Source organism: Lytechinus pictus, chromosome 17 (assembly GCF_037042905.1).
Source record: "Lytechinus pictus isolate F3 Inbred chromosome 17, Lp3.0, whole genome shotgun sequence".
NCBI classification, from domain to species: Eukaryota; Metazoa; Echinodermata; class Echinoidea; order Temnopleuroida; family Toxopneustidae; genus Lytechinus; species Lytechinus pictus.
Window position 1 is genome coordinate 22099312 of NC_087261.1, and position 27974 is coordinate 22127285.

A 27974-nucleotide genomic window follows, 5' to 3' on the forward strand; every position below is an offset into this window, starting at 1 on the left:
AAACAAAATAGTAATCATAAGAAATATACAATGTAACCAGAATTTTTGAGTTTTTGGCTCCCCATGATTTTAGCAGAGTTAGACCAGAGTCCAAGTTAAACCAGACTTCAGAATACAGGCCATTTAGTCCAATGCCATTCCATCCAATATTTCGTCTTAAAAACAAAGGTTTGGTCCAATAACCATTTGGTCCAATCATCACTTCCTCTATGACCATGTAGTCTCATAACCATGCAGTTGGTCTAATATTAACTTCATTTTCATTAATTTTTCCCAATTAACGCTTAGTCTAATTAGACCAAATGGTATATGGACTAAATGGCTATTGGACCAACTGCTTATTAGATAAACTGGTGAGTGGACGAAATAGCAGATAGACCAGGGCTCCGTAACACAAAGGTTTGCAAATATGAAAGAACCACACTGATTGGTCCCTGGTCAGTATTTTAAACCAAATGTGCATGTAACGTTGATATTGATTGGTCAGTTCATTTAGCGATTGATCGCTAATCTTTGTGTTATGGAGCCCAGGTGGATAATGGACGAACTGATGGTAGACCAAATGATAATAGACGTGTTGGCAATTGGACGAATCGGCAAATGAAAATAAACCCGATTGAAAATGTTCTCCTGTTGACTCCATCAAAATCACCCCTCTTCCTCCCCCCCCCTTTATATTTTGATGACAAAAGCAATATTTTCAGCAATTCTACACATTCTGTAACTTCAACTTTCTAATCATCATCTCATATGCAACGCTACAGTGACACCATAACCGACTCCCAACAGACCGATGGTATCATGAAATAAAGATTTGATCAGTCTTGGGTCTGTTTCGCTGTTGTGACCGAGGCATACTGCACTAAGCTCGATTCCTCTAAGGACTTTCTTGTTGCATACCAAAAGAAAATTCATCAAACAAGTAGAAAATAAGAACAATCCACACAATTTGTTTAAATACATCTTTATTTCTTTTATTTCTTTATTGCAAGCTGAAAATAATTCACAATACTGGGCAACCATTTTCTCCATTAATCTTTGAACACATAAATGTATATATATTTTTTTTTAATCCCCTCTTCCATATTTGAATGTCACTTTTTTAAATTCTTTTCCATCAATTTCACACACATACCAATCAACTTTCAAATAGAGCGTGGCTCTCATCAAAACATGACGATTGAAATCGGGATATTGAACTAAGTATACTTTGAAAGAGCCAAACTCATCATTTTAAAGGTAGAGACAATAAAATGGAAACCAGGGGCCGTTTCACAAAGTGTATGCGTGACTTAGAGTCGCACTTAAATTCCCGGTTGCATGCGGTGTGAGACGCACCACTGCATCAGTCAAATCTTGCCAAGAGGACGCGCGCTACTGCGTACCAATCAATAAGTTCGAGTGTTATATTTCATGTGCGCGTCAGCATTTAAGCATGAAAGTCACACAAAACTCTTTGTGAAAACCCCCTCATCTCAATGAGTGAAGGCTTAGAAATTAGGATTCCTACAACACAAGCACAATAATGGTAAACAAATAGTTAACGGAAAGGGATATTCAAGGGAAATAAATAATCTGGAAAGTATGTTTGGTCATCGACTTCAATCCCATTTCACAAATGTGAGAAAGAGAATATCACAGAGATACTTGTGCTTTTCACAGACAAATTCTCTCTCAACCAATAGGATGACAGGATTTCAGTAGCTTACAACGTTTGGAAATGAACATCACCAACGATTTTCTTTGTGAAATACTCCCCATTGCTTTTAATTTAGAGGATTATTTCAGTTTATAAAACACATATTCTCTAAACAAATAATGCTACAGTTGAAGTCAACTGAAATATCCAACATTTCCACCGCTTTCACGTCATAAATTTTCTTGCAGATTTAAAATCAAGTTGTAGTTTTACTCTTTTCAAATAATTTCCAGCTCATACCTCAAAACAATTCTAGAAATAGGCATATGAGGATCTCCAGAACTTTGTTTTTAATAGCATTTTCATATGTAAGAAACATCTTCATCATCTTCAAGATGACCTAAAAATTAAAATGGCATTGCAATGCATATTCATAATAAACTCTGTACAAACTAGAACATTGCAAGAAGTGCAAAAAAAAAAAAAACATTTCCTTGGGAAACTGACGACAGTGAGTTCAATACCACGTATCTTTGTCCTCTGTGTTAGAAATTCTGACATATTAGAATTGAATTTTGACACATTACAATTGAAATGCTTGGTGAGGCTACAAATATTGAATGATTTAATTTGAATGGAATTTCTTTGATGGGTCTGCCGCGTGATCTCGCAGGAGTTGGCATGGTTCGTAGGCGGCGCCGTAGACGGCACCATACTTTTCCATCGCAGCTATGATCTTGTCGGCTCCAAAGCTGTCAACCCATCTGAATGGACCTGTATATGAATTAATTTGTATTGACTTGCCTTTTATTTCTATCATGACTTTAAGTTTTCTTTGTGTGTTGTGAGCAAAAGTTTTAACATTTTGTTCGGTTTTCATTGGCAGCCAAAAGGCAGCATGATGTACAAATTTAAATTACCCAAATCAATTACAAAGAAAGATGGTTAGAAAGGAAAATTATAAAATACAAACATAACTAGAATATTAATCAAGTGTCATTGATTTATTTGTTTACGTAAATCATATACATAATTTTCTGCCACAGTTGCAAAAACAGTGAAATACAAGAATAAATAAAAGAATAAATATTGTGGAGCAAATGTTAAATAGTACTACCAAATGATATATTATATAATATAAACTTATGAGTATCTGAACAAAATCATGCAAAGAAATTGTTTTCATTTGTGCATTTTTCTACTGCAAATGATGAATGTATTTTATAAATTACCTCTCAGTGCTAATATGCTTTGATTAAAAAGAAAGAATATATTCATATTCTGTAATCATTTGCCAATAAAATTGGATAATGGACGAGGTGCGGATTATGACTGATGATAATTTTGATGACAACATCAGCAACATCATAAAAACACAGCCAACAAAAATTACAACTTACCCCCAAGGAAGGGAGGGAAACCAAGACCAAAGACAGCACCGATATCTCCTTCAACCTGCAGAAACAAGTGAGGAAAGAAAAATAATTAAAGTTGGTGTTTAGTTTGATTGTACAAACACTATTATAGAATGGATGGGAAAATCCCTGCAATCTGATTGGTTGAGAGCTATGCAAGAATTTTTACTGGGCTGCATGAACGATATCCCGATAATCAAAACAATATCCACTATAAACAAGCTATCGTCCGAAAAGGTCATTGTGATGTCATCGCGCATGTACTGTTACGCTTGTTTACGTCAAAATTTTGAATTTTCGATCAAGGCAGAATGAATTAAATAAAGGATGCAAAATGATCTGTAAGTACAAATACGTTACCGTAATTGTCATAGGGATTAAAACTGCCTGCATACTCGTTAGTTGAGAAGTCCAGACATACGATCTAACGTTTATACATGTAGATCTACTGCCCTGGGCTGGCTGTGCACAGCCAAATCTCCACTGCGGGCCCAGGCAGCCGTAGGCACTGGCCACCGGTGCGGCACGGGCATACACACACAGCTATTGGAGGTCTGAGGCTGCCTCATAGATCTAGTCAATGCAAAGCTGTATCTGGCATTTTGGGTATAATGATGCCTTTGTGCCAACATATTATCAAGTTAGGCATACATATTTATGTTTTCCAGGGTTATCAAAGGGTCAACATTACATTTTGGAATTTTCATGCATCCGGTAAAAAATCATGCGTCCAGTAAATATTTTCATGCGTCCAGTAAATTGAATTTACTGGACGCATGAAATTATCATGCATCCGGTAAATCATTAATTTTTGTGGTTTATTCAATAAAATTTTTCCATTCTATAAAACAGATGATGCATAGGTTTCTTTCGTGGGTCAGTGGAACTGTGTGCACGCGGTAACTTTGGCATTATGGTCTAAACCCACTCCGCTGCGCTTCGTGGGTTAAACCATGCCAAAGTTACCTTGTGCACACAGTTCCTACTGACCCACTCTAACCCATGCATCATTTGTATACTAACTGAAAGAATACTATCATCAGAACTGCCGCCAACACATTTATTATCAGAATCATCATCATCATGCATTGCATCACCAACAGATTATCCCCCTCACCTATATCACTCATATCAATATTGTCATCCTCATTTTCATCAACGCAAATATCATTATAGTCATCATCATTCTCATCGTAATTATCATCACCATCACCATCGAGATCACAACCACCACCACCACTGTCATCATCATCATCACCACCACCACCACCATCAAGATCGCCACCACCACTACCAACACCACCACCAAGACCACCACCACAATCATCATCATCATCAACATAATCATCATCATCTTTATCATTATCAGCACCACCACCATCACCACAATCATCATCATCATTACTATTACCATCACCACCTTTATCTTTATCCTTATCATCATCACCATCACCATCAAGATCACCACCACCACCACCACCACCATCATCATCACCATAATGGACTTACAGGGTTCCTGAGGATGCCTTCCTGTAGGCAAAGGACTGCTTCATTGACGAACCTCGTCACCATCCTCATCTGGATATCCTCCACACTGTCTACACCTTGCCTCGGGAGGGCGTGCTTCTTGATGATGGCTTCCGCGCCCTCGTTCACCTCGCGGTTCTTGGAGCCTGAATACACAAAGCATCCCTTGCCGCTCTTACGACCTGTCAATAATCACCAAGAAGATCAAAAATATTATAAGGAGTGCATCTGAAAAAAATTCTAGACCAGGGGTGGATCAACGATTTTCAAAAAGGATGGGGGGCACATTTTCCAGAGGAAATTTGACAAGCCAAAAAAAGAAAAAAAAGGTCCTCCTTTGTTTATGAACGAAACATTCCTATTAAAAATGTATGCTGTGACTTTCAAAAGTGGGAGGGGCACACTTGTGTAAGAACAGCATATTTACACTTCCGAGTGATGATCCCTTCCCAAAGAATGGTTGTCTCCTCATCTACGCTTAAACCAGTTTAACAAGGAAAAGCGGTCTTGAAAACCACATTGCGAGGTGGTTTTCCAATCTGGTTTGTAAGACCACCTAAGATTGTTTCCAAGACCGCTTCGCATGTTCCCAGTACAAGTTAAACTGGTTTCTACTAAACTGGTTTTCACTAAACTAGTTTAGTGTAGATGAGAACAGCATCTTATACTTAAACAGAGAGAGGGAGAAAGAGGAAGAGAAAGAAAAAAAGAAAGAGAGAGAGAGAGTGTGACCAGTCAGTCTGCAAGCCCCTGTTTTAATGAGCAAATGAGCAAGATTTATCCAAGTCCTCTCGTGGCTGAATTCATATCCCTGCAAAATCTCGTGAATTGTGAGACATTCTTTCTCGTAGAATTTAACCATTTTCTCCTTGAGTAAAATTGATTATTTTTGTACCATAAGAAAGAGTGAACGTTACTCTTTTATATTGGTTATTTCTCTTGAATAAAATATTCTGATAAATAAGTGAATTTCAGGCCTGAAAAGATGCCTCAAACGGAATTGTCTTCTTCTTTACAAAGATACCAAAAGTATGAAATTTGGTCAATTATTTAGAGCAGCAATGGCTGAATAAAAAGAGGTGTTTTGGTCCGCACCAAGCTCATTAACAATGCAAAAACCCTCTAGTCATGAATATCACTTGGATAAAAGAAGCTACTTTTTGAGGGCTTGCCGACTGACTGTAACTCCTTTATAACTCACCCATATACCCTGCTTGCACCATGTCATGAAGGACCACGGGATCACCGCCAGCAAACCTCTCCCCAAACTTCTCACCCAGATCTTTGGCAATGTGTGAGGCGACGTCCAGACCGACCTCGTCGGCCAGTGTGGCTGTACCGACAGGGAACCCAAAGGCAATGCTGGCTTTGTCAAGATCCTTGGGGCTGCATCCTTCCTACAGAGCATTGAAAATACAAGACAATTCCATGAAAAAATCTTATTAATAATAATAATAGAAACAAAAAATTTATAGCGGTTAATAAGGCGCTTTAGCATTTCAATGAAGAAAATACTGCTGGGTATTCATTTACTTCACATGGATCAACTGTGGCAAATGTAAATTAATGCCTTGCTAAAGGTCGTAGGCAATGAGGCGGGGAATCATACCCTGAAGCTTGAGATTTCTAGGGATGCATCAATTAGAACAAAACATATACAATCCAATGCCCATATTAATTGCTACTTCACTTTATGAACTAGTCAAGCTATGCTAATTTGAGAGGATTACACAGGAAGGACAAAGCAGAGAAGAATTATTTCACTATTGTAAATATTTTATAGAATTGCCCAGAATGAATATGTAATTTCAGGATATAACCTTTCAGATTTTAGCTTTATTATTTAACCACAGAATATGAAGAACTTGTATTTTCCTCCTCCTGAGGGTTACGTCCTTGAAACTGATTTCATAGTCAATATTGGTCACACCAATTCATACCTGTAGAATCCTGATGGCTTCCGAGAGGAAAGGACCGAGAATCCTTGTGGTGTAGAACCCAGGTCCATCTCCTACCACGATAATCACCTTGCCTTGCCTGAGGCCTACCTCAACAGCAGAGGCTGTAGTGTCTTTGGAAGTCTTGGGTGTTGTGATGATCTCGAGGAGTTGCATTTTGTCGACGGGTGAGAAGTAGTGCATGCCGACAACCTGTGAGAGAGACACACACGTTATATACAGAGACACTGATTTCCGGCTTGAAACTTTGATCAACAAGGGGGTCTTCACACAAGACTAGTACACACAAAACTTGCCTTTTCAATTTCCGGCCTTCAGTATACAAGTCAATGTAGGCTGAGCATTCAAGCCCTCTAACCCTAATAAAAGAACAGACTACCTTCATTTTTCGGCAGCCGATTGGGTTGAGAATGTTCTTTTCTTCATAGATCCTGGTGGGTGTTTCATAAAGCTGTTTGTAAGTTAAGAGCAACTTGAAAGGACAAGTCCACCCCAACAAAAACTTGATTTGAATAAAAAGAGAAAAATCCAACAAGAGTAATGCTGAAAATTTCATCAAAAATGCATGTAAAATAAGAAAGTTATGACATATTAAAGTTTCGCTTCATTTCACAAAACAGTTATATGCACATCTCCGTCGGTATGCAAATGAGGGGACTGATGACATCACTCACTTACTATTTCTTTTGTATTTTATTATACGAAATATGAAATATTTTGATTTTCTCGTCATTGTCATGTGAAATGAAGTTTCATTCCTCCCTGAACACGTGGAATTCCATTATTTTAACATTTTGTGGTTCAGGCAAGGAGGTCCTAATTGTCAAATTCGTAAAAATTGAAATATTGTATTTTATTTCAAACAATAAAAAACAAAAGAAATAGTGAGTGAGTGACATCATCGACTCTCTCATTTGGATGTAACTGACTCGTTCATATAACTATTTTGTGAAAAAGAAGCAAAACTTTGAAATGTCATGACTTTCTTATTTTACATCCGATTTTTATGAAATTTTCAGCATTGTGCTTGTCTGATTTTTCTATATTGATTCAAATCAAAAATTTTCTGCCGGTGGACTTGACCTTTATGAACGACTGGTGAACCTTTCTTACATGCTAAATAATCACCAATGAACATTTAATGGTGACCATCATTTACCACAAGAGAGGATCACCATTTGTTCTTAAAGTCACTCTTAACTTAGGAACAGCTTTATGAAATGGCTCCCTGGTTTGAGTGAAATGGACAAAGACCAGGGTAAGTTATACTTGATCTTTCTCGTAGCATTTCTCGAACATCTATTTCATATGTATTGTATACATTAGCATCCTGGTCAGTGTATGAATATGGCATAGGCCCAAATGATCTCTATGCGCCTTGAGCATCTAATCAAGATGGAAAGTGCGCTATACAAATCTCATGTATTATTATTATTATAATCAACTGAGGGAGAAGGCACACTGCTTTTTTCTTGCCCCACATTTAGAACATTTAGGTATGTTTTATAAAAAAAAATCAAAACAATCCTCCTACACTGAAGGTAACTACCCACTTGGTCTCTGTCCATTTCATCTTCTTTCCACTGGTCTCATCTTACAAAGGGTTACAACTGATCCGATCAATCGCAACTATGGATGGCCAGCAACGTCAACATCTATTACGCATGTTTGTTCAAAATATTTTCCAGCTATGATGTACATTCATGCATTCATTGTTTTCTTGAAAATTCACTGTGCTTCTCTTTGTTTACGGAGGACATTGTGCAAATTTCCTGTATAAAAAATTATGACGCTGATGGATTTCCATAGAGTTATGATTGATTGGATCAATCGTAACTCTTTGAAAGACAGGGCCCTGGGGCCCGTAACGCAAAACTTAGCAATGATCGTAGAACATTTTTCTACGATTGATTCCATTGACTACAATGTACAATCAATCGTGAAAAACAAGCGTACGATCAATCGTTAACCTTTGTGTTACGGGACCCTGGTCTCATCAAACACACATTTTTTGTGAGGCAACCTAGTCAGAGTTAAGAGAGGGAATGAGCAAATGAGGTAACAGGGACATGACTGTTTGACCTCACCTGTTCTGGTCTCTTGCTGGCTTCAGCGATATGTGTGATTGGTAAGGCAGATGTATTGGATGCAAATATGCAGTGCTCTGGAATGACCTGCAAGTGAAAAAAAAAATCAAATACAATAATATTTTGCCACCTTTTTATTTTGTTTAGTAACATCTCAAGGAAAGTTCAATCAAATGTGTGTATGTAATTTTTGTGTATGTAAACTGCTGTGTATCAGCATTAAAAAAAAAAAAATTGACAAGATCATTAGAATTATTCATAGGGGTATAAAACTTCTTTCTCTAATACTCATTTTTCAAAACTTATTAGTACAAAGTATGAACTGTCGTAAGTGAATATTCAAAGTATAATTTATGAGAAAAGGCAAAAGACAGCAAGTGTGAAATGGCAAAAGGTTTCACATTTTATGAGACTATTATTCTGAATACACATTTAAATTATAAGAGAAAAGGCAGCAGAAATGAAGTGTGAAATGTTTAAGATATTACATTTGGTAAAGAGAGTGTTAGACACCATTCTCATTATACTTTCTAAAACTAGTGTACTGGAAACCAGTTCAGAAACCAGTTTGGAAGATTGCTTTGCTAGCCGAAAGTGGTTTTCAAAACCACTTCACATGGTCTTGTTGCTATGGAAATGCTCTCAGTGGGGTGGCATGTTTCGTGCGAAATTCGAAATAGCAGCGTAGACATTCTACACAATGCATGGAGTAGTGCGCTCAAAATGTGCGAAGATCGCTTCGTGAAGAACGGTTGTGTCCTCACTACCCTAAAACCAGTTTAACGAGGCAAAGCTATCTTGAAAACTACATTGCGAGGTGGTTTTCCGAACTGATTTGGAAGATCGCTTCTAAGACCGCTTCTACCGTACTCATTACACGTTAAAATAGTTTCCAGTAAACTAGTTTTAGGGTGGAAATGAGAACAGGGTCTTATTCTGAAAGGGACTAAGCTGTTTCATCTTGCACGAAACTTGTGTACTGGCTCTTGGGCACCACCATACTTACAGCTTCAACTTCCTTGATGACCCGATGCTTGATGGCTAAATCTTCAAAGACTGCTTCGATCACCATGTCACACTTGTCAAAGTTGGTGTAGTCGATCTGACCAGTAAGATTGGACATGATGGTGTCCCTCTCAAAACTAGGGGGAAATAAAAGCATACACGAAACCAAATCAAACAGAGCCTCGGGGAACGTTTCATCAACATTTGTAAGACCTGACAACTTTCCTTGATTTTCATTGGCTGAAAAACCTTTATTACTTTAGTAATAGTCGGACAACGTCCAACAAGTCCTTTCCCGAAACGCTCCCCAGATTACAGATAAATGCAAGTCGTGGTAACCATTCCAACATGAGTTCGCAAAGAATCCAATGAAATGACCACCCAAGTGTCTGTTTTTTTTAATAGAAATATGTGCCAAAGGATTCTCTGCATGAAATTACTGATAAATTAGCAAAATGAGCATGACATTCCAGAGATTTTTTTTTTTTAAATAAATAAATAAACATTGCTATTACACTCCTATCACATTAAATCCAACACCCCCCCCCAAAAAAAAAGGAACGAAAAAAAAATGAATGAATAAATAGATGCGATAAAAAAAAGAGATAAAAAAATCAAAATAAATAAAATTCAATAAAAGACTGAAATAAAATATTACCTTGTCAGTTTCTTCCTCTTCACCTTCTTGTCCATTCTGCAATGGAAGAGAGAATATATTATTATCATACATTATTTTCTCAACTCAGGTGTAGTTATGGAAACCTTTCATGTTATGAATGCAGTATGACTAAAGCTTGGGTTATGGACACATTTTGTAATATTCATCATATTTATTGCTATCAAGATCATCTCCAATGTCATTATCATCAACAAAGTCACAACCATCATCATCATCATCACCACCACTATGGCACCATCCTCATCATCATCATCACCACCATCCTCATCATCATCATCATTATCATCATCATCATCATCATCATCATCACTATCATCATCATCACCACCACCATCATCATCATCACCATCATCATCATCATCATCATCATCATCATCACCACCATCCTCATCATCATCATCATCATCACCATCATCATTATCACCACCATCATCACCATCACCATCACCATCACCATCACCATCACCATCACCATCACCATCACCATCACCATCATCATCATCATCCTCATCATCATCATCATCACCATTATCCTCATCATCATTATCATCATCATCATCATCCTCATCATCATCCTCATCATCATCATCATCATCAATACTAACACCACCATCATTACCCCTTATCAGAGAGAATCAAGGAATGTTCACTAACCCGCCAAAGATCTGTTGCTCTCCTCTGGCAAGGCCCTGAAGTGACATATCCTTGAGTAGGACATGCATGCCCTTATCTACGCTGACCTGGGCAACGCCCGCCCCCATCAGACCGGCACCAAGGATCGCTAGGGTCTCGACCTTTCTCTCTGGTGTACCGTAATTGTTCTTCTTACATGCCACCTGTAAACCACAATCAGGACATAAAGTGATATATGAAACAGAACGTACACAGGAGCAGCACTATAAAAATATAATAATAACAATACTTCTACTTCAAGGGCATGGATTGGCTTTAGCCTATGCCATCTCGTGTATCACGAACATAGAAGCACTTCCAAACCTCTCTATGCAGCATAGCTGTCCTTAGTTCCCTAATGCTAATAATAGGAAATAAGGATCATTTATCTAGAAATATCCTCTTCTGAGGCACACTGTAATAATTATCCCAGCTTTAGCTCAAGTAGCTGTTTTTAAGGAATTAGTCCTGCTGGGTCATCTCATCCGGGTTGGGTGAAGCACAATCTGGGTGAATTACTTGAAGGAAAACATGTCATATACTTCTAAGAAAAATCCTTCTATTTTGGTTGGTGGTGATTTTTTTACCTGATTGCTAAGAAAGCATGAATGCTCGTAAGCAAGCAACCAGAGGACCGACGGATAAAGGTCCTCTCCGAAGGACCTGGTACTGAGGATTAATGCCTTACCAGAGGGCACTAGCGCACCAAGTGGGAATCGAACCCGGGTCACCAGAATACAAATCCCCCGCTCTACCGACTGAGCTATCACGCCTCCTACTGAGCTATCACGCCTTCAATGCTCTACTTGTCCACTTATATTCATTTTCTCTTTTGTATTCTTTGTTTTAATAGAGCACTTGCAAAATCTATGGGACAGCTACCCCCCACCCCACCATCACCTCTGACCCCACTGCTGAATATCCTAGAATGCTCTGACCTGTCTCTACAGATTGTGGATTCATATCCATGTGAACACCACCATGGGAGTGTGTCATGAAAAAGAAAAAAAATACTGATTGATTTGCTCTGAGCCAATCAGATGCAAGGATTTTAGTAGCTCATAACAACATTTGTTTCATGAAATGCTACCCACATCATTCCATGTTCACACACATGGACATTTAGCATTTAAAATTGAATCAAGATTCTAAAGGTTCTAAGGCCCTCTATGTGGCATGGTGTTGATAGGTCTATACCCTTTGTTCATCTCATCCAACACAGTTTAACCCCAGTTAGTTTACTAACTATTAGGTCTAATTGCCATTTAGTCCATTATTTGGTCTAATATCCACTTGGTCTAACACCGATTTGTCTATATCGCTAGATAAATTGTTTCAGAATCAGAACTTAGACCAACTAGGTATTGGAATAAATGAGAATTAGACTATCTGAATATTAGACCAAGTATAGGTAGACCAATCGTCTAACACCAATTTGTCTATATCATTAGATAAATTGTTTCAGAACCAGATTTTAGACCAACTAGGTATTGGAATAAATGAGAATTAGACCATCTGGGTATTAGACCAAGTGGCATTTGACCAAATGAAATTTAGCCCATGTGGCATTAGACCATCTGAGAAGTAAAAGTAAAACAGCGCTTATAGACCAGTGCCGGCCGCACAGAAAGGTTGTTAGCCTAACAGAGAGTTAACAGTAAGCCCAGTCGCATCTTTCGGATTGTGAAGTCAAAACATGCATTTCAATGTGTAAGTAATGTATTGATGTAACACTAGGCATCGCTGCAATGGCCTCTGTTAACGGTAAAATTTCTGTGCGGGCAGTATAGGTGAATAAACCCTAGATATAGCCAATACAGGAATATTTCTATATTTTACTCCTGCTGAACTGGCCCTATAAAAAATCACTCTCTTCAGGGTTTGAAGAAGCAAATACTCACCTGGCCATGGAATAGTCCCATCAATGACTTTGCATGCGGTGTCATCGCCAGATTGCCAAATTCTTGAGATTCTAAGAGGTACCCCGCTTCACTTCCTTTATCGACTCCTGTCCTGACGCACTGTAAATGATAGTAATACACAAATCTACTAAATAATGTATCACATATGTCTTATAGTTTTGAGTTTATTGTAAAACAATGAACTGCAGGTTTAGTGAAAATTAGAGAGTTATCAAAAGATCATAGGCTTATTTTCATTAAGTATTTCATCTTACAAAAGTATTGAAATTTTAATCATGTGCTTATCTTATATGGAACACTCTTTCATAGTGATAATATTTTTCTCATGTTGGATATTCAGCATTACGAAGTGGGTCTCATGTCTCGTATCCATTTTAAATGTAAATGTCTAAGTCCGAAAGGGAAAGGTTTTGAGTCTTAGAGGCCAAAAGATTGACAAAACACTAAGAAATAGATTATTTTTAGCAGTTAATCTCACTGCTGTATATCAATGTAGATGCTGGGTATCTTGAGACATGTCTTGAGACAGTGATTGTGAGTCTCATGTCTCGTCTTGCTTTCGTGTGATTCTGGACAAAAGTGTCTCTGTCTAAGGGTCATTGTATAAGTCTTTCATATTGTACAGCAATTTAAACAACAATGACAGGCTGGAAACAACCCCGATATGCTTACGTCTATTATCTTGAAAGGGGCGGGGTAGAGTCCGTTTGTGTTTTTCATCACCATTCCTTTGACTTTCTTGTACATCTGATCCTGGACGAACTGGGTACCCATTATTGCGTCTTGGAGTTCTAGCATCATGAATGAGAGAGAGAGAGAGAGAGAAAGAAAAAAGAAATCATTGAAATGCACATGGTCAGGTTCCAACTCATCATCTGGACTTCCCTTGAAAAAAAATATATAAAGAGTTAAAATACGTTGCCACTCTCGACCCAGGTGCTAAATGGGTACCCGGTAGGATGTGAAAGTCATTGTAGCTTGTCCAGTACTGTGTGCGCCTTACCAGCGACTGACTGGAATACTCCCCAGGGAGTGGAGGATGTGCACACATTGTGTGCGGGAATGACTGATTCTTGAATCCGATGACCGGGGTAATAATATATCTGTAAAGCGCTTAGACACGTCGTTCAGATGTATTAAGCGCTATATAAAAAAGCGGATTATTATTATTATTAAATAAAGGAGAATCTATTTAACGAGACTCACATTCCATAAAGAATACATAGAAAATAGGTATTCCATTATTTTTAATAAACTATTTCATTGAAAAAGAGAGAGAGGCAGAGGGAAGGGGGGGGGAAGACCATAAATATACAGGTTATTTCACAGAGGAAGGAAAACTAAACCATGATCTAGGCCAGTCACACAGGCCCGTATTCTGAAGTCAGGTTTAACTTGGATGATGGTCTAACTCTGTGCTAAAATTATGGGAAGCCAAAGGTGTCAAAATTTTAATCAAGTTGAATGTTTCTAATGTTAACTCTGCTCTTTCCTGATTCATCGATGGTGAAGACAATCATCTATTTATACTTCCTAGACAATTATGAATGACTTGAGAGCCAAATGAGCTGAAATATGGTACCTCTACTATTAGTGATTTATGTAACAATTGGCTATCCATACTTAAACCACAACTTTAAACCCTAGTTTAAGTTAAACCCGACTTCAGAATACGGGCCTCAGAGTTTAGTGATTGATCGTACAGTTGATTTGCACTATTGATTGTTCATAATGAACAAAATTATCAATTGTGAAAGTCAACCCTATGATCAAGCACTAAGCTTTGTCCCCATCTTACAAAGAGTTGCGATTGGTCCGATCAACCACAACTATGGACGGCTAGCAACGTCACCACCTAAAATCCAAATTTGTTCAAAATATTTTCTAGATATGATGTATATTCATACATTCATCATTCTCTTGCAGATTCAGTATGCTTTCCTTTGTTTTTTAAAGGACATTGTGCAAATTTCCTGTCGAAAAATCATGACACTGATGGATATCCAAGGAATTACGTTAGACTGGATCAATTGTAACTCTTTGACAGATGGGTGGGTGTTTTTATAAGTCGTTTGTAAGTTACTAGTGAATCTATGATCGGATGGCTACCCCGTCCGTTCGTACTAATTCAGCACCGATGTATATCTGGTGTGTATTATTAACCACAAGAAAGGATCACCAGTCGTACGTAAAGTTGCTTGTAACTCACAAATAGCTTTATGAATCATCCACCTGGGCCCCGTCTTACAAAGAGTTACGATTGATCCATTCGATCTTAACTCCGTAACTCTATGGAAATCCATCAGTGTCATAATTTTTGTACTTTGTCCTTTGTAAACAAAGAAAAGCACAGTAAATTTTCAAGAAAACAATGAATGCATGAATATAGATCAAAGCTAGAAAATATTTCGAACATTTATAATAGATGTTGACGTTGCTGGCCGTCCATAGTTGCGATTGATCAGATCAATCGTAACTCTTTGTAAGACAGGCCCCACTGGCCAATGAAGAACTTACTCTGCATCATTGACTTGGGTTTGTCTGTCTTGATCTTCCCTGCTGCTAGGTCTCTGCATAAAAAAAAACACAAAAAACACTTGTTATCATAGCAAATGCACAGAGTGCCTTAATCAAATTTACAATCGACCTATCATATCGAATGATTTCAGTAGCTTTTAACTGTTATTGCAATTTTAAAGTTTTTATGAAATGAGCCCCTGGGAAGGGTTACAGGAAAAATTTTAAAGTAATTTCTGCGAAGAGATGCTACAAGCTACTTCAAATACTTGCATCTATTCGGCCGAGAGCAAATATTAGTTGGTGTAACGCACTGAAATATCACTAAATAAAAATGATGCATTTTATGAACAGTTTGACAGTGATTTTCACTGACATATGCTACAAGCTACTGCTAATATTTGCACCTGATTAGCCAAGAGCAAATACTAGTTAGTGAGAAATCACTGACAAACTATTTTGTGAAATGCCCCCCTTTTTCATTGATTCTTTAATACAGTCCAGAGACAAGCTGGCTGGCATAGAAAAAAAAAGTGTGGATTGGACCGTGTAGAACAGCATTTCATTGAAGGGAAAATCTATCCAAGCAAAAGTTGAATTTAATAGAATTATAAAAACAAACAAGTGGAACGCCTCTGGCAGTCTCGCCTGCATTACGCGATTCGACATAGCAGCAGTGCTGACTTTGAAAACAGCTATTGAATAATTACTCACAAAAGAAAACATTCATATGATAATAAAATACTGTCGATCGACCCAAAATGAGCTAGATCCATAAACTTTCTAAGTTATGATGCCAATTCAACAAATAACCCTTACATGGCCAAAGTTCATTGACCCTAAATGACCTATGAGCATCGTCATGTGACCTGAAACTCGCACAGGATGTTCAGTGATACTTGATTACTCTTATGTTCAAATTTTATGAACTAGCTCCATAAAAATGTAAAGTTACGAAGAAATTCAACAAATACCCCTAACATGCCCAAAGTTCATTGACCCTAAATGAACTTTGACCTTGGTCATGTGACCTGAAACTCGGACAGGATGTTTGGTAATACTTCATTACCCTTATATGTAAGTTTCATGAACTAGGTCCATAAAGTTATGATGACATTTCAAAAACTTAACCTTCGGTTAAGATTTGATATTGACGACACCTACATGTATAGGACTCTCGCTCTGCTATGTAGGCGAGATAAGAAGTAGCACTACACTGAAAATTTGCCCCCCCTCATCTTGAAATCTCTGATAAATACATATACTATCAGGTGGCAGTCTAACTCATTCATGTTAATGACATGTTTATTGAATACTGTTCATTAGCAAGAGGCTCAAAAAGCATGATTTGACGAGGAGTGGGGGCGGGGGGGGGGGGGCGTTATTTTACTCCCTGCTTGTTAAAAATTCTTGTGAAAACTCCCTCCGAAAATTATTTTCAGTCAAATTGTTTTAATTCCTTTTTTTTAAAGTTGTTACCTTGCTGTTTGAACTGCAACCTCCTCTAGGTATTCAATATTCCTCTCATCCACAGGTTTGGTACCAGGGCCTGAAACCGAAAATAAACAACAAAGAATTTGAAAAGAAATACTCAAAGTAAAGATGCACATGCAAAACAAGATTGTTGGATACATCAATTTTAGAAACTTTCTCATCATCACTACCATCATCATTGCTATCATCATCATTATTACCGACACCATTATCATCATCATCAACATCATCATTTTTGCTGACACTATCACCATTATCACTGTTATCACAATCGCAATCATCATCATCATTATTGCTGACACCATCACCATTATCACTGTAATCACAATCATCATCATCATCATCATCATCATCATCGTCGTCTCTCCCCCCTCGGTAACTCTTAACACTACCAGCCCACCCCCTCCTCTTCATTACCACCACTCTCCTCCTCCTTCTCAGTCAACATCACCGACATCACCACCATCTCCTCATCAACCCACCCAAAGGAGACACCAGCATGTCAACCAGGCCCATCTTCTTAGCCTTCTCCGCCGGTATATTCTTGCCGGTGAGCATCATATCAAGAGCGTTGGGTACACCGATCAGCTTGGGCAGTCTCTGGGTGCCTCCTCCGCCGGGGAGGAGACCGAGCATGACCTCGGGGGTGCTCAGCACCGTCTTGCGGTCCTTGGTGGCGATTCTGTAATGACAGCTCAGGGCAACCTGTGGCCCGTAACACAAAGCTTAGTGATTAATCGTACGATTGATTTTTACGATTAATTGTACAATGAAGTCAATGTGATCAATCGTAGAAAATGGTTCTACGATTGATTGCTAAGCTTTGTGTTACAGGCCCCAGAACAGAAAGCTAAGTGATTGTGGGGCTGATTTTTTTTTTACGATTGATCATACATATGGGGGTCATGTGGTCTAGTGGTTAGAGCATTGGATTCATAATTGCAAAGGTTGTGAGTTCAAATACCCGCTCTGCCATCTTCTCCACTTGTATGAAAAGACCTGAGAGCAATATCTGTCATCTATAAGGTCAACCACGATTCCTAATTAGCTTAGACGTAAAACGTTTAGATGTAATTGGTTATGTATGTACATTATACCAGCTTGGCGTTTACCAGCAAATAGCTGTCCTGTCGCGTTCCTACGGGAGTTTCACACAAACAGAAATATTCAAATTTCAATTCAGATTTGATTTTATTTCCACAGTTAAAAATATACATATACATATATACAAATCATGGACATGAAGAGATATTCTACATGTGGAGGGGTCAAAGAAAGCACAACTGCTTGTATAACTACATAATATGCAATCAAATAAAAATTAAAGTTCTACACAATAAATTGCTAAGACTTATGTTACAAGGCACTAGGGATAATTTCATGAAACAAAATAATAATTGGCAATTGGTATAAAGATAAGTTGCGAAATCTTGAAGCTCATTGACTAAGATAAAAAAAAATAAGTCAAAGAAAATATACAACTTTTTGCTTATTGGAACACCCCCCTCCCCCCCACTGACAAGGATGTGAGAGTTGTTCAGTTCAATCTTGATAATGGCATAAAATGCGAGCCAAGTAACCCAATACTTTTTTTACCCAAATCAAAATGATATTCAGCAAAGAATAATTATTCATGAGTATTGGTATATTTACATACATGTCGTCACTATAGATATTTCGGATTGAGTGAGCCATATTGTCACTGCAAACACGAAAGCAGACAAATTTGACAGACAATTTTGATAACTTTGTATTTATTTGAGCTACATGGCACTACATGAAACAAAATAATTTCATTCAGTGTAGTGTACAGATTCTTAACTGAAAATTACTAGTTTGAATTATATCGAACAAAGAAGAAAAGAAGGGTGGTCTAAAGATCATATGTTACTTACCTCAAGTCCTCCTCCCAAGCAGGTTCCATTAATGGCAGCAACCACGGGCTTATTACTCTGTTCTACTGCATCTAATAATGCATATCCATTTCTTGAAAGCTCTGTAACCTAGGGAAATATCAACAAATATATATTGTTCATTCTAAAAAAAAACACAATAGGAATCACTACTATTTGAACCCTTGACCTTGGGATCCAATGTTTAGATACTCGACTACTGATGCCGAAGGATCATACTTCGGCAATGGGAATTGAACCCCTGACCTTGGGATCCAAAGTTTCGACCACTGATTCATATAATATCGGTATCATAATGGATGTTGTCTTTATTCTTGTGTCATGCACACTGTCACATATTTCTTTGAGCTGAAAGGCAATTTTGAAAAGGACAAGCTTGATAAAAAAATATAGGTGAATATTAATAGTAAAAAATAACAATAGGATTTGTATAGCTCACGTATCCACCTTGCTGGGTGCTCAAGACGCTCCTATATTACCCAGGCTAAACTAGTCTACTGATTCTGGTGCGCATAGATTTTTGAGGAATTATTTCCTGCCAGTACCCATTTACCTCACCTGGGTCGAGTGCAGCACAGTGTGGATAAATTTCTTGCTGAAGGAAAACACGCCATGGCTAGGATTCGAACCCAAGACCCTCTGTTTTAAAGGCGAGAGTCAGAACCACTAGACCATGACGCATCCACATATAATAAAGCACAAAATTTCAAATACTGTACTGTACACTTAAATTATTCTCATAATCCAAAATTCAGTTGTTACCATTATCCTCTAGAAATACATCCTTGAAAGCTATCTTTGATTTCTAGATGCACTTTTATGTAGGCAACAATATATGAATAAAATCTGAATAAGCCCTTACCTCATCTGCTGTTTTGCATGAGCCCAGCATACTGAAAATTAAACAAGAGAAGTAAAAAATATTAAAAGACAAGTGAAAATATAAAATTGAAAATTTATAAAATATATTTAAAAAGACATATTATCATTCTTTTGTTTTTACATAGATTTTTTTGAAAGTGTAATTGTCTAATGACTGAGGCACAATAGTTCAGCCGGTACATTGGGGGTTTCGGATGCTGGTGGTGACCGAGTTTGATTCCCACTTGGTGAGCTAGTGCCCTTTGGTAGGGCATTTATCCTCATGACCAGGTCCCTCATAGAGACGACCTTAAGTTGTTGGTCTGCTTGCTCACAAGCATTCATGCTTTAATAATAGCAATCAGGTAAAAAATAACCATCATATTGAAAATTTATATGGAAAAAGAGTGATTCTATTTTTATACAATTTTTAGAAAGTGCAATTCTTTTGTGATTATAAAAGAAAACCGGAAAAAGAATATTTTTAGCTTAAATTTAGGTTCAATAATAATGTTACAATGAAGGATGTAATATATATCTCTTTTTTTATATCAAACTTTCATATCATCATACTGATTCCATGTTAAAGCTGTTCATGTATCCCAGATCAATAAAATGTTTTGAATAGATGCATGTATGAACAGATCCTATACTGAGCCTTTGCTGGTACCAGTAACATAACAGTTAATAGACTTTGAAGTTCAATGGGTGCACAAAGTCTATATAAAGCTATGGTAATATTTGAATCAAAATATACATCTGGAAAGTCAGACTTTCATTATTACTTTTTAAAGATGAAAAAAAAAGGCCACACGATGACTAATTTAACCCTAACTAGGCCGGGCTTTTTTGGCTGTTCTGTGGCCAGGGGGGGGGGGGGGAGGTTGATTCAACCCCCCCCTGAGATCTCGGCCGCTGATCGCGCTAGCACCGCAAAAATTTGCACGCTGGTAGTGTGCGATGTAATCTACAAGGCTGTATGGTAAAATTTTCAAAAATAATGAGATTTTATTTCATATTAATTAATTATGCTAATTCATGCATAAATCATACTTTTTGGTCTAATTCACTAAATAAAGCTCCAAGAATGCTAATTTTTGGTAAAAATATTCTTTGTAGCATTCTTAACAATCGCAATTGAAAAAATCTTCGGTTTGGAAATCAATTTCTCATGTATTTTATTGTTTTATGAATTTCTTATGTATTTCTTTGTTTTTCAACTTTTTGTTTTTCTTTGTTTTTTTCACCAGATTTATTGCACAATCTTTGTGAAGCATGCTCAAATCAATTGATTTCAGCTGTTTTAAGTAAAAATAATCATATCTTTATGAATAAGATGAGAAAACTCAACTTGCATTGACTTTGTACACAAAATCACGTTTTGGAACAATTTTTGGTCTGACATGCACTTACGAAATGTTGCGTAATTTCGGAACCGCGTAACCGGGCGTCGTAAATTTGGTTTCAAAAGATGCGCAAGACTTAAAAGTATAAACTCTTTGAGTGGCGCGGTCAAAAAATTTCGCGCGGCGGAATGATCGCAGAAAATGTTGAAGGGGGGTTGATTCAATCCCCCCCCCCCCCGGCCTGTTTCAGGTTAAAGTGAAATGGGAGCACAAATTCTCATACTCGTTCATAGAAATAAACAGATTAATTATTTCTGAAAAGTGCATAATACCCATTTGCAGTTTATACAGTATGAATGAACATGTCAATTCAGTCAATTTGAACGACAGAGTTGTGAAATAGTGATATTACAATAAGGCCCCCCCCCAAAAAAAAAAAATTGTTTGTGAGCATGCCCAATACCGCTCAATTGGGATGGTATCTACGCCCAGATCCGGGTCAATTCGCCCTCGAGACAGGTGGCCCTAGGACAGGTCACGTTGGTGAGGGTGACTTGACTTGTGAGACACTCTCACGCACATACGTTTTAATAGAGCAACCTGTCGTAGGGCGACCTGTCCCAATTTTCGGCGCAATTGACAGCCCCATGATCAGTCGCTAGGGTTTATGGTACGTGCCCCTCGTCAAGAAGACTTACTTTATGTCTGCTCCTGCGATAAAGTTTCCTGGCTTGGCCGACACGAGCACCACTGCTTTGACCCCATCGTTGGCCCATAGTTCATGAAAGACTTCCTCGACTTCTGCATTGAATTGTCTGTTTAATGTATTAACCTGCGAACAAGCAAAAATAATAATGAAGATTAAACAATACAACAGCACCCATGAAAAAAGGGATAAATCCTTTCGCAAGAACTGTTTAGAAGTCAACCTTCATGTACATGTATTATGATCAGAGATTTTAATGCCTTACATGTACATACCTTACCCTTTATATCCTCATTTTATTGATATATCTGTCTCCAATCTGGAACGTTAAAAGGTTGATAGCCATTTTCTTATTCATATTGAATTCTTGCGATGTATTGTATTATTTCATCATTAATAATTCATTGTTTTTTTATGGACGTTACTTCTCATTTGATATTGTGTGAGATATGAAAATAAACCCAACTGAAACTGAAATGATAGACAGTGGATCTTTTTTTTATTAATCTATGGTGGGTATGTCAAGAGAATCAAGGGCTATTCATTAAAAATCATTAATTCATTCAAAAGTTACAGCTTTCACTAGCCAGAAGTGTAAAGTAACTAAACAAAAATAAACAAGGGATTATTAAACACAATCATTAATTTTTTGCTTCAAGGAGGGCTGTCTGTAGGGATTTTACTTAATATAATTGTAACAAAGTTTTCCTATTTTGTGAATTATCTTCAACTGGTATTAATTTCACATCTCACCAATCACATTATTCCACAGTTCTCATTCCCAAATTATCAACTGACTCAAGGCCATTCTTATCATTGGTATTTTCTTTTTCTTTTTTTAGTTTACTTCTATTTCATTTAATACAGTGGAAAAAGTCAAATGGCACAGCTTGCAAAAGACCATTCTCATCAGTCCTATAATTACCTTGGCGTTGGGGTCATTCATACGAACAACAGCGACGTCTCCTTTGACTTCATAGTTTACTACTGAACGAGCTGAAAACCAGAGGAGGATAAAAGACAATTCAAGTAACATGGAAGACTTGCCATTTTCATCCTAATACCCAGGAACGGGGGAGGTGGGTAAAACTGGGTATCAGAGTAGAATATTATAATTTTTTGCAAGGTTCAGTCATTTAAAACTTTTTTATTATGATACTAGTTCTACATTTTAACAAAAAAATCTCAGACAAAGGGGGTTGGATACCATTTACTATTTCAACATCTTAACCCATTGGGATGTAATAAAAATTTTAGGTTTTTTGGCGGGGGTTTGCGTTGTAATAGAAATGTGCCTTATCTCCTTCCTGGCAAAAAAAAGAAAAGAAAAAAAAAGACTATAGACATGTATGTATGGCAAATAATGAAAAAGCTGGCTTTTGAATTTTAAAAGCCCATGCCCCCCGCCCCCCCCCCAACAAAAAAATACAATGTTTTACATGATACAAAAATACAAGAAAATGAAATTAAACTAAAAAAGAAAAGAAAACAATACTACTAAACTAACCTTGGTGTGTACCAGATGCAGAGAAATATCTTTTTGTGTTCATTCCCAGGCTTCCTGCAGTTGTAACAATAAAATTTACATCATAAAATAACTAAACATTTTAACTGAAAGGCAGATACTTGACCTAGATTTTGTTTTCTTTATATCTATAGGATCTAGTAAATTTATCAATAGTAAATACTAATTCATCTAAATCATCAGTGAAACTATGCAGTCAGGGCCCAGTCTTACAAAGAGTTGCGATTGATCCGATCAATCGCGACTAAGGACGGCCAGCAACGTCAACATCTGTTATGCATGTTCTGTTCAAAATATTTTCTAACCATGATGTAAAATAATACATTCAATGTTTTCTTGAAAACTCACTCTGCTTCTCTTTGTTTACTAAGGACATTGTGTAAATTACCTGGAGAAAAAATTATGACACTGATGGATTTTCATAGCGTTACGATTGATTGGATCAATCATAACTCTTTGTAAGACGGGGCCCAGGTCTATGTTTGTCGGTGACTTGCTTGCATACATTTCTATGCACAATTGCTTTCCATACAATGAAGACGTTAAACAATTCAGTGGTCTGAAATTTTCAGTCAGACATGTCAGATTTTGATACAGTAATCATTCCGTCAAAACATATTTAGTTTTAGTCATCAGCTATTAAAAAAATTGAAGTATTTTTTTTCCTTCAGGGCCGTGCGGAGCATCTATGTGGTCGTGGAGGTAGTAATATCAGTACATTTTAGTGAATGAATTTTGCGATCCAAATGCGTCCTTGATAGGCATGTACCCAGGGGCCCGTTTCTCAACACCGTCATAAGTCTAACTTCTTGACTAAATCGGAGATAGTGAGCTACTTGCCCGCTAACCGTTTCACAAAGCCCTCTTTACCAAGATCGGGTACAACAACCTCACTAAATATTTATGACACCTCCGAACCTGTCATAACTTCTTTCTTAATGACGTAGTGGCTTCACGTGGGTAGACTATGACAAGCAAAAGTGCCTAGATATTTGAAAATAATAATCTTACGTAATCAATCATAGAGCTTGAAATTAAATCACAAAACAAGTAGGATAATGCATTCAGTGATAATTCTAATAAAAAGAAATTATAAAAACTGTTGGTAAAACGCAACAAAACCATTCAGTTTGAAATAGTAAAATGATTTAATCGATAAAGATTCTACCACGTCAGGCCATCCATAACTGGACTCGTATTTGTCGTTTTCAAACCCCTATTAACATTTGGATAAATTCTATCTCTAATTTATGCATAGAATTTGTCAAATCGTATGTTTCAGTTTCAAAGATTTATTTTTGTTTTTGTTAAACTATATTTTGATGATGTTTGGAATCGTAGAAGGGCGTATAATTATCATCATTTTACAAAGAAAACCGTTATGGTTTACTTTCGTAAACTATTAAAATTCCATGTCCCGGGGGTCCCCATCTCAACGTCCACATTTGATTTTCTAGTCATGAAATTATTTATTCATAATTTAATTTTCTCAGCAATTGAATGCTCCAATCTTCATGGTCGAAGTACGTATGATGCATAATTTACATGTGCTATTATTTTGAAAAGATGTATTTCCCAATTCATCACAATATTTGCAATTTTGTCATAATTGTTCTTTTTGAAAAATATGCTATTTTGTGACTAAGGCTACGTCTCGTCTGCTCTTTTTACCGATAGTATCGATATCAAGGTATTCTAGTTAGGAAGCCTTTCGAGAAACAGGTTTAGTAAGATTGGAACTATCTCCGTGGTTGGTGGATAAAGATATGACTAACTTGTCCAGGTGTTGAGAAACGGGCCTCAGAATGTTGTATGTCTGGAAGGTTTGTTTGTCCGGACAAGACAGTATTTTCAGGAACTTTGTGATCTTCTTTTTCTTCTTCAAATGTGTCCTTGAAGGCTCCGTAGAGAGTAAGCACACGTTAGTATATGTTAATGATTTTTACTCTCTAACGTTAGGATTTCCTGGCCTCCTGGGGCTGGGCTGGTTACACGCACCCATTCACTTTACACATGATTCAGGGATTTTGATGAGAAAGGCTGCATTTTGAGACCATCAAGCTCAATAAATATGCAAAACATATCTAGTCATGAATATCAGTCTTGGATGAAAGAAGCCACTTTTTTGGGACCTGGGGCCTGTTTCCTGACGAGATGAGCGATATGTTGGAACGTCCTAGGACCATTCTTTCGAGATAGGAAGATTGGCGACAAATCAGCGCTTTCCGATATCACGGAGGCAATTTTGTCTATAAAGTCTGTGACATCGTTTGATATTGATAATATCTGGAAAACATTTAGTCTTTATCATCACCTGAACCTTTTATTTCGGAATGATGACTTTTCATAAAATCATCTATATTTCAATAAATAGAGATCAAATAATTTTCTATGTATAACTGATAGTAGAATTGATGCGTCACCTGACGTTGGGGAAGAACAATAGGAAACAAGATGGCGGCGTAAACATCGGGCAAGTCTCCTCCGTCTTTTCATAATATTGTTCTCATTTTCTTGATGAATTCTTGTTTAAAAATGAAATCGATAGCGTAGAAATGTCGGAAATGAAGTTGTATCTCATTTACATGATTTAGGGCTAGATCTTTTAGAAGGAAAGTAGAAATCTCCGGGGCGAAAGTTTCAGGTTTTCATGCCTTAAATTTTGTCTTCTTACGGCAGGGCCAGTTTGGCCTGGAAATACCTCATATTTTGGAGGGCACCAAGGCCAAAATCTTTTTCCAAGAAGGGCATCGAAGGCCAATCTTTTTAGGTATCCTTTTTTTTTAGATGTCAAATGTACTTACTCTTGTACAGGGTGCTACATAACTTTTTTGAAGAACTTGCCCAGTTGGGCGAGTGAATTTCAAAATAGTTGGAAAATACTTGACCGAATATAAATTTCACTTGCCCCCTAAAATTTTTCAAAACAAGATTTTACCGCTTCAAAAGAAAGTAGTGGTGTTCTATGTACATGTACCATTGCCCTTTGCCTCTTTTTAACATGAATTGATGTACCTTGTCTTTGTAAAATTGTATTTTTCATTTTAAGTGATTTTTATCTTGCCTGCCATGACTGAAATTATTGTGTTGATAGGCCATTTGAATGATTTGCTCTCTCATATATTTTCATGTACTTTTGTGACCAGATTGGCACATAATAAAAAAGACATAATAAAAAAGGGAATCACTGAAAATAATCAGAAAGAAAGAAAGATACAAGAAAGGAAAAATAGAAAGAAAAGGAAGGGAGTGTGAATGAATAGGTGAAAGAAAGAATGAAGGGGAGAAAGGAAAGAGATGAATAGAGAAGAAAGAAAAAATGAAGGGAAAAGGGAAAAAAGTTAAAAGAAAGTTGAATAACAGAAGGATGAAAGAAATAATAAACGAAAGAGAAAAAAGGTTTCCTTCATTCTTTGAAATAAATAAAGAAAGAAAAAAGGGAAGGAAAAAAAAAGGAAGGGAAGGGAAGATGAATTTGAATGAATGTTAGAAAGAAAAAAATAGAGAGAAAGAACAAAAAGGAAACAGAGTAAGACAAAAAAGGGATGAAAGAATGAATGATTTTTTTTTGTTTACTCCATTCTTTGAAAGAAAGAAGAAAAACAGGAAGGGAGGAAAAAGGGAAGGGAGGAAAAAGGGAAGGAAGGAATAGCAAAAAAGGAAAAAAATAAAATAAAGAATGAAAGGATGAAAGAGAGGGAGGAAAGAATGAAGGGAGAGAATGAAAAAAAGAAAGAAAATAATGGAAGGAGAAAGAACAAAAAGAAAAGGGAGAGGAAGAAAGAAGGAAGCAAAGAAAAAAATTAAGGAAAGAAAGAATGAAGGAAATAAATAAAGGAAATTAAAAAAAGGAAGGAAAGAAAGAAAGAGAAAGGAAGGAAAGAAAAAAAAACAACGAGGGACTTAGTTAAAGAAGGAAAGAATGAAGAAAATAAATGAACACAGAAAGGAAGGAATGCTAGGAAATGATAAGAAATAAAGATAGATGGAATGGAAACAGGAGGATAGGATGAAGGAATGGAGAAAAAGAAAGAGAAGAAGAAAAATCAGGAAGGAATGTAAGAAAGAACAATGTAAGGGGGAAAGGGAAGGAAAGAATGAAGCAAAGAGAGGATGAAAGCAAGAAAGGAACGGAAAAAGGAAAGAAGGGATGACGGAAAGAATGAAAAGAAACAGGAGAGGAAGGGAGGAAAGATTTTGAAGGAAAGAAAGATGAACAGAAATAAAGAAAAGTACAAAAAGGAAGAAAAGAAGTTCAGAAGAAAGAAAAATGAACAGAGAGGAGACTCAGGAGAGAAAGGATCAGGAAAGAAAGCTAGGAAAGACTGGAAATAAAGATAGATGGAAGTTATGGAACAAAAAAAGGCAAGAAGGAAGGATAGAAGAAAAGATGAAGAAAGAACATCAGAAAAGAAATAAAAATTAAAGGAAGAAAGAGAGAAAGATCAAACTTTAAGCAAACAAAGAAAAATTTAATCATCTAACAATAATCTTACTGATATTTGTTTTTTAAAATATATTTTAAATTGCGCAAATCGCGCAATTCGCTTGGCGACAGCACGCAAATCACACAATTTAAAAGACAATGAAATCAAGATGGCGACGTTTTTTTAATGAATTCTTGTTTAAAAATGAAATCAATATCGTAGATATGTCGAAAATGAAGACGTTGTATCCCATGTACATAAATTATTTAGGGCTAGGGCCT

At 36.9% G+C, this 27974-nt stretch overlaps 1 protein-coding gene across 1 annotated transcript; it reads right to left on the reverse strand.

Annotated features, from left to right (window-relative positions):
- Positions 1–948: 948 nt before the first annotated feature.
- LOC129280613 (trifunctional enzyme subunit alpha, mitochondrial-like) lies at positions 949–23312 on the reverse strand. Its single transcript, XM_054916620.2, has 19 exons — positions 23249–23312; positions 22667–22737; positions 21734–21867; positions 19691–19721; positions 18811–18918; positions 17398–17620; positions 16901–16970; positions 15422–15474; positions 13577–13695; positions 12884–13003; positions 10965–11146; positions 10290–10325; positions 9633–9768; positions 8627–8713; positions 6522–6731; positions 5783–5978; positions 4564–4763; positions 3040–3094; positions 949–2413 (listed from the first exon to the last, which is right to left on the reverse strand). Exons 1-19 carry the CDS (start codon positions 23289–23291, stop codon positions 2265–2267), a joined length of 2223 nt encoding a protein of 740 aa, XP_054772595.2. The 5' UTR covers positions 23292–23312; the 3' UTR covers positions 949–2264.
- Positions 23313–27974: the final 4662 nt, after the last annotated feature.

What these genes read in the sequence shown, in the direction of transcription:
- LOC129280613 (XM_054916620.2), bottom strand. Translation starts at nt 23,291, where the DNA reads ATGAACACAAAAAGATATTTCTCTGCATCTGGTACACACCAAG. An exon ending in TGCATCTGGTACACACCAAG is followed by an intron (nt 22,738 to 23,248) that starts GTTAGTTTAGTA and finishes TCTGGTTTTCAG; the next exon opens with CTCGTTCAGTAGTAAACTAT. An exon ending in CCCCTTTCAAGATAATAGAC is followed by an intron (nt 13,004 to 13,576) that starts GTAAGCATATCG and finishes TATCATTTACAG; the next exon opens with TGCGTCAGGACAGGAGTCGA.